Source organism: Grammomys surdaster, unplaced genomic scaffold (assembly GCF_004785775.1).
Source record: "Grammomys surdaster isolate TR1022 unplaced genomic scaffold, NIH_TR_1.0 62, whole genome shotgun sequence".
Classification (NCBI taxonomy): domain Eukaryota; kingdom Metazoa; phylum Chordata; class Mammalia; order Rodentia; family Muridae; genus Grammomys; species Grammomys surdaster.
This window is the reverse complement of record NW_021604564.1, coordinates 13,855,009-13,866,700: the sequence shown is the minus strand read 5'-3', so window position 1 is coordinate 13,866,700 and position 11,692 is coordinate 13,855,009. Positions and strand designations below refer to the sequence as shown.

The 11,692-nt window shown below is 45.9% G+C and overlaps 1 protein-coding gene across 1 annotated transcript in view; it reads right to left on the bottom strand.

Annotated features, from left to right (window-relative positions):
• Positions 1 to 10,727, bottom strand: part of Slc7a14 (solute carrier family 7 member 14) — a 50,713-nt gene extending 39,986 nt beyond the window's left edge. Inside the window, exon 1 of the mRNA XM_028764405.1 lies at positions 10,424 to 10,727. Within this exon, the coding sequence (XP_028620238.1) occupies positions 10,424 to 10,727 (304 nt within the window). The remainder of the gene's footprint in view (positions 1 to 10,423) is intronic.
• Positions 10,728 to 11,692: the final 965 nt, after the last annotated feature.

Genomic DNA, 11,692 nt, shown 5'->3' with positions numbered 1-11,692 from the left:
TATCCATACAGCACAGTCAGTACTGGGTCATAGCATCAGTGACACACAGTAGCAATCACACTATCCATACAGCACAGTCAGTACTGGGTCATAGCATCAGTGATATGCAGTAGCAATCACATTATCCATTCAGCACAGTCAAGCCTATGACCAGGAAAAAGGCAGATGGAGGACTCATTCAGTTTCTTGCCATTTTCTCTTCTCCATGCTAATGCCACTATTAATGTTATGGTATTTGCTTCCATTAGAACCCAGAGACTGCCATCTCCATGTCAAAGGTGGCCTTTTATCAGTCTCCGTGGCTTGCATGTGCTGTATCCTGCTTGCTAGTATGAAACCTGTCCTTCCTTTCCACCCACTGCTCTGCATCCATTCCTTTCTCCATGCTGCTTCCTTAATTCATCTCCACCCGTGTGTAACAAAGTTCTGCCCACTGCTTTTTTTCTTTTGATGTTCTCATTTCCTGTGTCATGCAAATGGAATTTGCTGGAAGATCTCTGATTCTCTTGGGTAGCTGTGACCCCTTAGCTCCTGTCCCTGGGTAAAAGGAGTGGGCCAATGTTTGAAGCTGATAGACTGGCACCATCAAAGCTGTCGAGCTGCTGAGGGCAGCCAGTTAGACACAGGGTGCAAAGTTCAGGCCACCGAGGTGAGGGCTGGGGCTTGCCATTCACTCTTACTCATTAGCTTTCCTGCCTCAGATGCTTATACCACGGTCATTTGGCAGTGCCAGGCCTTGCTGCTCTGTGTGTTTGCCTAACACTTTGCCATGGGAGCTTCTTTATTTTCCCTTAGTCTCACACCAAGACTTACAATTATCGTATTTGCTAATATACATGGGTTTGAGACAGCCTATTTGTATGTTTGAAAGCACAGCCTTTTAGAAGGGGACTGTCCCTGTAGAAAAGATAATTCTTCTGGCTTCGATACCTTTAAGGAGAAAAGTATACTGCTTTTGTACAAGGTCTACCTGCAGACACATGCACAGGAAGCCTGCTTCTTTAATCTTTTTTGCTAGGGGTAGACTTGGGGCTTACGATATGGAATCCTGGCTAGCTCATCTGCGTTAAGAAGGGCCCTCACTTCATCAGCTTAGAGTGGTAATAGCAGTAACAGTGTGACTATTACTGGCCAGAGTTCTGTGTATGGGCTCCATTAAGTACTTTACATATATAGTCATAATCTTCAAAATAGCTATAGTTAATGAAACCTTTATTATATTCACTTAAATATGACAAATCCAAGATCTAGATGGGTTGCTAGGACTTAGTCTGTAAGTTAGTCCATAAATTATTGGTGTGGACGTGGAAAGGAAGGTAAATATAAAAGAATAAACAGCTCTTAAATAGAGGTGATTAATCCAGGGCTCCTGCCATATCCAGCCTCCCCAAGGCTGAGGGATTAATGTCCTGGCCCGGCTGTAACTTCCCACCTGTTTGGAATGCTCTAGGTTGAGCACATTTGGAAGTCACATAAGGAGTAAGCCACAGGGCAGGGCTTGCACAGAGACATCGTGGGTGCACAGACTAGTTAATTGTACCTGGCCTCCAGATGCCACGGAATAGATGGGGCTGAGAGTTTGCATGTGGGGAGACAGGGATTCTGCTCTTTAAGTCGCCACTCTCCCTCCATTCTATTTCATTCTAATTCTCACTACAGGCCATCTAATCCAAGCCCTTCATTTTACAGAGTGGGGAATAGACTGAGAAGTGGGATGGCCTGTCCAAGGACCCTAAGGTGCTGAGGGGCACAGCTGAGTGAGGTCTTAGGTGCCCTGACTTTTCAACCCAGGCTTGGTTGGCTTTGGTAGTGTTCAAAACTGCTTCACAGATGATCTCTTGCTTTTCTGCATAGATCTCAAACCCTTGCTTTGTCTCAGAGTTCTTTCCCATGTTTAGTGGTAGTTCTCACCACGCTGAGTGCAGAGTGAAGGGTCTGTCTGTCTGTTTCATTGCCATTGGACTGCTCATGCTACCATGGTCTGTGGAAGGTGTAAAAGGAGCCCACATTTTCCTGAAGAAAACTGTTTCTCACCATCAGAGATTTGAGAAATGTGCAAATTTCTACTGAGATGCACATACCTTCTCTGAACCAGTAACTGACAACCTTCCTCTAAGGCTGTCAATCAAGCCTCTACAGCAGAGTGCCATGACCTTCAAGTGCCTTCCTTTTTGCTGCTGACAGGTGATAGAAGACACTGAGCTTAGAAGATATTTTCATGACCCAACGTAACGGAAGTTTTGACCCACAAAAGTGATCAGTAGCTCAGGGAGAGCTGTGGCCTTCGTTCAAAGCTCAAAATTAGGGAGGGTTCCTTGGCTGTTAGGTTTGATGCTGAGGTTTGTGATTTGGGAGTGTGAGTCTTGTTCAACCTGCTTGCAGACATTGACCCCAGGAGCCAGGCAGAGCCAAAGTATTCCTATAAAATCACCTATGACCTCTGAGCCTCAGCATTGTTATCTGTAAAAACGAATATTATAATGCAAACGATTATTTGGTGGAGTTCTTGAAAATTATCTTCCATGTGTTCCCACATGTATGGAGGTCAGAGGTCAATTTGTAGAACTGGTTCTCTACTCCCAGTAGGGACGGAACTCAGGTCATCAGGCTTGAAAGCAAGTGCCTTTACATACGATCCAGTCTCAGCAGTGTGGAGTTTTGTTGTTGTTATTTTTGTTGAGTTTTAAGTTGTGTCATTGTCACACAGCTGATGCCAGGCATATCATATTAAAAGTCTTCAAGAATTTAGTTACGATGATGACGATACACGGGAACCACTAATACACCTAGTGTGAGGTTGCACTGCATCCATTGTACATTTGTTCAACAGACATAACAGCAATAATAAAGGCTGACATTCAGTGAGGGTCTTACTGTGCTTTAGCCTTCAGAAACCCACACATCCTGGGCTGGCTGCTACCCTTATTAAGATTCCAGCAATGTATTTGGAGAGCTGGTCAACCCTAGCTCTGAGGGTGGGTATGCATTTGCTCATTCATTCCCTTACCACTCTCTTAAAAGTAGACTTTCCCCATCCTGGTGTGGTAAGGAGAAACAGAAAGGTGTGGTAAACAGAAACCAAACACCAGTCCTCCTGGTTCATCCCCAGGCCATTTTTCCCTGGAGGAGTGAAAATGATTTGTTGCACTAAAAAATGAAATTGGAACTCATCATAATTTGTATCGGCACTATATATATGTATATATATATATATATATATATATATATATATATATATATATATGTATATATGTATGTATATGCAGATATGCAGCCATGTCTCTCTCTATACTTTGACTCTTTTTTCTTGACTGTGACATAGCAGCCTGTAGTTACTAGGAGACTATATCAGAACTGGGAAAAATGGCTTTAGGAGCAAGCCAGCAAGGTTGGAAAGACAGACACTCAACTCAGGCTCACCATGCTCCCTTGTGTTCCCTCCCCCAGGAGGTCCATCACTACCAGTGCACCTGAGGACAGGTGGAGGTGCTGACTACACACCATTAAATAGGTATGTCCAACCTGTGACATTATATCACAGTGTCATCATGTACACGGTTCATGCTTAAGAACTGTATTATTCAGTTACAAAAAAGTTGCAAAACTCCCTCATGTTTACTGTCTTGTGCTGGAACACATTCATTATTACACTCATGGCTTGTGTGCTACAGGTCAGACATGCCTGCCCAAGTCTAATGTCAAGACATATGCTAACATGCTAAGAAAAATATGCCCAGTATCCTGGGCTTTAAATCAACATCCCTCTGTCTCTATGTCTGTCTGTCTCTCTCGGCACATGAGTGTGCTATGGTGCCTTTACAGATGTCAGAGGACAATTTGTGGGTGTTGGTTTTCGATTTCTACCACATGGATTCCAAGGATGAATCTTAGGTCATCAAACTTAGTGGTGAGCCATCTTGATGGCCTGGGATGGGTTTTTAATTATCTTTTTTTTCATGATCAGAGAACTGGCATCAAGTAATCAATCCTTTTCCACTGAGGTTTCTGGCTTCCATGAGCCAAAGGTAGCCTCCTGAGAAGAAAGAGCTTTGGGTCTTACAGTTTCCAGTCTCAGTTCTGGTTCTTACTAAAGAGCAGACGTGGGACTTGCAGGAAGTTCTTTTTGACTGTGGCTCTGTCCGGAGCCAGCCTTCCACAGTGAGTGGGTGAAGATGGAAGGATGCTGTGTCCACATGTGACATCAGCTCTCACAGGGGTCCTGGGTGGTCCATCATGCTGCTTTTCTATCTAGATCCTCACTTTCTGCTGTCAGAAGTATGTTGCCAAATCCGTCATTCTCATGCTATTTCAAAATACTCATCCATTACATGTCTTTTCAAGGACAGATGGGGCATGTCCTCCTCTTGCTCACTGTCTTTAACTCACTCAAACCCTCTCCATTCTAAGCTTTATTTGACTTTCACTGTCAGAGCTCAGAGCCCTGAGCCCCACAGTCTCTCCGATGCCTCACCATTATGGCACATCTGGTTTTCTACCTTCATTGTGTCTCTCTTCTTTGTGACTAGAATATGTATCTGCTTACGTCATTGAACTTCTCCATGCCTACAGAGTAACATCTAACCTCAAGTTGGCGAGTGTTAGGGGTTGACCACCCGAGCTGTCTCCCAGGCCCATTAGTTCAGTTTTAATCATACAAACAAAGAAACTACACATCAACCTAGGGGAAGACCCACCATGCTTGATGCTTCCCCTTCTCAGGCTCATGAGTGTCTCTTGGGACTTTGAATGGGCAGCTGTTGTGGGCACAATAACTTGGCTTTGTTTCATCTGTATCCAAGTAAATTAGAGAAGCCATTCTGCCTCTACCCACTCTCCACAGAGCTGTAGGTAAGAATCAGGATGAAAAAAAATGATTCTCTTTATCAAAACATACTATTAAAGGGGCTTTGCAGGCCTGGCAGGACACAGGGCCTGCGGAGTTATCAAAGAGCAGATAAGGCCATTGGACAAAAAAGGAGAGGTTGGGCACAAGCTGTTTCCTCTGATAAATGGTCCACCACCTGGGACAGGCCAGAGGGCAGTGATCACGTCAGAGTGGAGCTGGGTAAGGGATCTGGGGAAGTTAGTGGACCTGTGGGTCACGTTCAGTTGGAGAAAAAATAGCTTCAGAGCCCTGTTTGTTTCGTGTTTCACAAAGGGTTATGTAGCATGGGGAATGGAGCTACATGGCCAAAAAAATTTCCCTAGAGGAGAGTCTGCCTGCTGCATTAGAGGCTTCTGTTAGTAAGCTTCTTCTCCATGTGGGTGCTAGCTGTGGCAGATAGGTCCCGCCTCCTACTGCACCGCAATTCCCAAGTCTAGCTGTGTGTTAAATGTTCTTAGGGGATCTTAAGGAAATACCAGGCCCAGGGCACTCCATCCAGCCCCAGCTGAAATTAGAATTTCAGACATATACTTTGGAGATCAATATTTTAAAATATAAATAGACAGCAATTAAAGGAAGAGCCACAATCTAGGAGAAAACATTTACAAAGCTACATATATGTAAAGACAGGTGTGACTGCTTGCACTTTTAATCTCAACACTTTGGGATGCAAAGGCAGGTAGCTCTGTAAGTTCAAGGCCAGCCTAGTCTGCATCATGAGTTCCAGGCTTGTCAAGGCTATATGATAAGTCTCTGTCTCAACAAAACAAAATCACATATTTAATGAAACATTTGCATCTAGAATATATAGAAAAAAAATGAGACAAGGCTTTATGTAGCATACACTGGCCTTGACCAAGAAATGCTGCAATCAAAAGGAGACCAAACAGTGCTGTCCCCTTGAACCTTTAAAACTGTAAACTAGCCAATCATTTCATTTTCTTTATACATTAGCTAGATTCTAGCATTTAGTTACAATAATGAAATCAGAATATTAGAAATACTATATATTACAACAGGTACCTACAATAGAGTTTGACACAAAACAACTTATTTAGTGCTGTGTGCTGGGCATTGTACCAGGTATTTGGTAGGTATCCCACTTGGATCTCACAGCAACAAAGAAGATATTTTTATTTCCACAGCGGGAAAACTAAGGCTCAGAGAAGTTACAATGTTTGCCTCAAGTCTCCCAGCTAGTTAGTAGTTTAACCAGGTTCCATGCCTAAGCTCAGACTTACTGGTTACATACCACTTCAGATTTCACACATAGGTTCCTGTCTGACGACACTTCCTGCCTTTAACCACACTTTGTTAGTATTTTTATTCTGGTATTTCCCCGACTTCATTGAAATCTGAAGTTTCCTCTGATCTTACCACTTTTCCGTTTTTCCATTTTGTTAGCTTACAAAACAGTGGGCATGGCTGTGACATTTCTCCTACGAAATAAGAAGCCATCCTGCCTCCACCCACTCTCCACAGAGCTGTAGGTAAGAATCAGGATGAAAAAAAAAATGATGCTCTTTAGCAAAGCATATTATTAAAGGGGCTTTGCAGGCCTGACAGGACACAGGGCCTGCGGAATTATCAAAGAGGAGATAAGGCTATTGGTCACCCTCGCCCCTCCCCGCATTCTGCGCATGCACTGTTTGCTTCTTCTGCGCAAGCGCCCTTCATCTCATTGTTGTTTCCTCTCTGCTTGGGACAAGCTAAATTCTGTTGTTCCAACATCCCCTGTACTCCGTTCTTATCACCCAGCAGTAACTACTGCTGGAGATAAACATACAAGGCAGAGAGACTGGGCTTCCTGGTGTTGAGTAGGCTTTTGATTACAACCAAGAGAGGAGGAGAGACAAGTGTTAACAAGGGTGGGGATGGAAAGGAACCCGACTAGTGTGGTGTAGAGAAGCAGGGAAAGGTTGGTTAAACTCTTAAGTGATGTGGGGATGAGAGGGAGAGGGGGATGAGATAGCGGGGAGGGGACATTTTTGACCAAAGAGCACAGCAGTGCTAAACCTGGCTGGAGAGACCCACTGTAAATCTGATAATATCGGCACACACTATTTTGGTTTTGGCTGTGGCTGAGGCTCTGAAGGGTTGTGGTTGGCCTCAGCAGGGGGATGAGTCAGTCACTGAACGAGGAGAGATGCTATGGATGGGACCATCTGGAGAGATGGGGAGAGGCAGGCGTTTGTCTTCTGGAGCCTGGTGCAGTGGTGAGGACAAGCTGCTGAGTGGCGGCTGTGGTGGAGCCGAGCCAGGAGTAGGCTGCGGAATGCTTAACAACCGACTCCATGGCAAACAACAACAGCAGAAACAGAAGTCCCACCACAGCTGACTTCAGTCTACAACCTGATGTCCCTGTAAAGTTGGAAGAGGTGTGGCCTACCAGGGCTGCAAATGCGCAAACGTGGGTGCAAACTGGCTCCAACACAATACCGGCTGGGTGAATTCTGAGCGCTCCATCTCAGCAATGGAGAAGCAGATGTTATAGAGTGCTGTGAACACTGAGGCTGGGCTCAGAGCTCCCAGGATGCAATGGCTTTCATATAAAGGATGATCTGCATACAGCAATCACTTCAGTCTGGGGACTGTGGCCAACTAGACTGGGGTCTGGGAAAACTAGACAGTATTCATTAACTGGAAGGCACCTTGGGTGTTTGCCCTTTGCCCCCGTGTCACCTGGGAAGAGTTTTAAGGAGAGATGGTCTACACTGTGTTGGTTTATGGGCGTGTCCATGGGGGATTGTCTTTATTAAGTTATTTGATGTGGGAAGGCCCAGCCCACCATGAGTGTGCGGCATCTCCTTGATAGACGGTTCTGAACTGTTGAAGACAAGAGAAGACCGACCTATGTGAGCACTACCCAGCAGGCAAGTGGGCATCAGTGCTTCAGCTTTCTCCTGCTCCTTTCTATGGCCAGCTGTTTCAAGCTTCTGTCACTGTGACTTAACCCATGGGGCTGGACTGTGAACTGAGATAAGCCTGCTTCTACCTTGAGTCACTTCTGGTTAACATATTCTATTACAGCGTCATAAACTAGGATATCCCCCCTAGCAAGATGCTGTCTCTTCTGCCATCTCTAGTCAGTTCTATAATGTTAATCCTTCTAGAACTATAAGTCTATGATGAGAAATTTCTGTCAATAAAATTTGGGAAGAATTGCAATCACCTTACTAGTTTCAAGTAGCCAGATAATTTGTTCATGTGAGAAATTCCTTTCAGTTTAAAGGGACAGAAGTCCTTTAATCTGCATAAGCCAGTTTATTAGAGTTTTCATGCAGGAGAAAGGGTGATTCCAGGACTATTCCGGTGACAATGGGTCCCAGTGGCTCTCTTCTTACTAAATGAAAAGGGTCAGAGAAGAGCCAGTATACTTGTGAGTCTGTAGTTTATCTTGCTCCTTTATAGATGGAGACTAAATAGTACTAGTTAATAGGGAACAAGAGTGCTGTAGAGCTTTTCATGTGATGCCGTGCACAAGTCACAGAACTCCTGTTCTCTATTGGAACTGCTGCACCTGGAACAGTTGGCGAGCTCAGATACTTACTGCCAGGACATTGGCTGACACACAGAAGCTGCTTCATGCCCAGCAAAATCTCATGTCTTTGTGCCATGACATCATACCAAGAATCAGGATATTCTTCTCTTCCTCCCTTTCTCCTCTTCTTTCCCCCCTCCTCTTCTTCCTTCCTTTTTTCCCTCCCTCCCTCCCTCCCTCATTTCTTTTCCTTGTTTCTCTCTTTCTTCTCTCTCTTTTTCCTCCTCCCTTTCTCCTTCCTTCCTTCCTCCCTCCCTCCCTCCCTCCCTCCCTCCTCCCTCCCTCCCTCATTTCTTTCCCTTTCCCTTGTTTCTCTCTCTCTCTCTCTCTCTCTCTCTCTCTCTCTTTCCTCCTCCCTCTCTCCTTCCTTCCTTCCTTCCTTCCTTCCTTCCTTCCTTCCCTCCTTCCTTTCTTCCTTCCTTCCTTCCTTCCTTCTTGTTGTCTGTTGACCTAACTCTGGCACTCTGGGAAGATACTGTGGCCCACAGCTCTAGAGAAAAAAAAGGAAAGGAAGAAAAACAATTGGAGAGCTGCCCTACAAATCATCAACATGTAGGTCTCGTCATCCTGCTTTTGAAAAAGTTGTTTGGCCCTGGGTCAGGGGAGAGCAGCGGCTGCTGAGCTCCCTGTAGGTAATGGGTTCCCTGAGGCTGCTGAGGCAGGCAGTGTTTTATCTCAACAGCATCCCTAAATCTCCGTGCTTGGCTTCCTTCTCCCTGCCTCCCATTACCAGCTTGAGGCTCATCAAATCCCAGTGATGTCAGAGCAATTGACTTGCTGTCTTGCTACCCTGCACAGTCTTTGCTACTATTCAGTACTAGCTGTGTGTTCTGTTTCTCCCCTAGGAGACCCAAGCCATCTTCTAAGGAAAGGGAGAGTTAAAATGGAAACAGAGTAATGTAAGGAAATTTCTCCTAATTATTTGGTAAAGACAACAGGAAGCTAATCACTGGGGGAAGATATAGAGGTGGGATCTTCCAGGCAGAAAGAGAAGTGGAGAAGAGAAAGGTCAGAGGAGACGGAGATGGAGAGAGAAGATGATGAAGGGAGAAGGAGATGAAGATGAACTAGAACCATGTGGCCTGAAAAAGCCGAAAGTAGCTAGGGATTTCACAGCTGGGCAATAGAGCAGGGTAGGGTGTATTTGCCCAATCTAGGTGTGCAGCTTGAATTTATATCAATTGAGTTTTGTGTTCATTTCGTAGGTATTTTGGGGTTGGAAATTTATCCTTATGAATCTGGCTGGTATATTGTGAGTCTCTAGAGTTCTCATTTCATGAGACTAAGGGGATCTGATTGAGCAGAGTGTCCTGCTTTCTGCAGGACAGCCACAGGGGGTGGATGGCCTGGGAAGTGCGAGCGGGCCAGAGGTCAGCTTAGCAAGCAGAGTTAGCTTGGAAGTGGGTTTTTGACCGGAGCAGCTTGACAGCAGGCTGGCCAGCCAGAGGGAACCAGGACAAGAAGGCCACTTGGGGCTGGCCACGGGGGGGGGGGGTGCGGGGAGGGGTGAGACTGCTGATGTTGGTGATTAGCCGGATTTAGTGTGGTGGTTTGTTTTTTTAAGACCTACATGCTACAGAGTAGCTAGAACACAGCAGAGAGTGAGGAGCTGGGAGAGCAGAAGGGCGGGAACCAGAACAGTTGCTTGTGTTGAAAACCACAGAAAATGGAAGCTAGGAGACCAAAAAGCAGACTGGCCACTTCACTGCCCCCCAGGTTCAGCTCATTACTGACTATTCTAACAAGGGAGGTGGAGGTGGCACAGAGGGAAGGATGTCTGCTGGTCACACTGTCAGCATGGGTTCCCCAGGCCCGTGGTGACAGGACAGAACTGACTCACACAAGTTGTCCTCTGGCCTTCACACACAGGCTGTGGTGTAAGCTCCCACAACACATAAAATAAATAAAAATAGTAACAAATACCCTACAAGAGTGGGGTGAGGAGCAACCAGGGCAGTGAATAACCTCGCCGTGGAACCCCTTCCCTGCACACGCACCTGATAATATAGATGCAACTGCAGCGATGATGAAGGACACGATGACCCCAGGTCCTGCCATCTCCTTGGCCACCAGGCCGGACACCACATACATGCCAGTGCCCACGCAGCTGCCGACTCCGAGAGAGATGAGGTCTACGGTGGTGAGTACCTGGGCTAGCTTGGTACCATGTGCTGAGGTGGCCCCAGTTCCCTCCAGCATGGACTCTACCGGTTTGGTGCGCAGGATCCGAGAGTGCATGGCATACCAGGCAGCCCCCCACTGTACCCGCCGGGGGTCCAGTGAGGCCAGAAAGCCACTCATCTTAACAGTAGGGTTGCAGTGAAGGCTTGCTGATAGAAAAGGACTATGGGAGCCTTAGTGGATTATCCTGGAACTCATGGAGCAATTAGTGCTTGTCCTTTTAAGAGAGGCCCTGTGGGAGCCACGGCAGCCTGGTCTTGGGCATGAACGTCTGCAAGAGAAACATGAGAAAGAAGGTAAGAACTGTGGGAACAAACCATGACTTGGAGACACATTTGGCATTCCACCACGAACAGGAACAAGACTGTCCTTTGTGTTTATAGTGTGTTCTTTCTGAGTTCCCTTCCAGTCCTGTGTCTCACAATCATCTCAGAGCCTGGTTTATTCTAGCGCTGGGCGTAGGGTATTTTCTTTCTCTGTACTTCAGTCTTAGCAGTTCAGGATCTGATAAGAAGGGGTTCTGAGGAGACTGGTGTGCCCCTCTGTAAATTCCAACCATTCTTCAAGGAATTTGATTTTCTCTAGGAATCTCATGCTGAGAGAAGGAAAGGTTTGGGGCCCTGGTGTCAGCTCCAGGGAGAGTGTATCTACCAGAAACGTATTTCACACAGTTCTGAGAACTTGTCAGACCACCTTGCAGGAGAGGCTGAGGACCAGATGATGATGTTGGGACCACACATTGACGAGGGCTGCTTAGCTATACATATCTTTAAAATAGCCCCTTGGCTTAGCTCTAAATATCTTTAAACAGCTCCCTGTCTAAACCCAAATCTCATGTCAGGACCATGAAGATAGGCCTGGAAGAGGGGCTCACTCAACCCCTTGCTTTTCATCCCAGCATTGCCATATTGAATAAATCTGCCTTTCTGGTTTAGCTATTAGCTTGTCTCTTTCGCTTGTCCATTGTGTTCCTGGGTTTTCTATTGCTGTGATACGATATCCTGACAAAAGAAACCAAAGCTTTGGTTTTTGGTTCCAGAGGGGGAAAATCCATCACGGTGGGGAGGTTTGGCATCAGGCAGTGA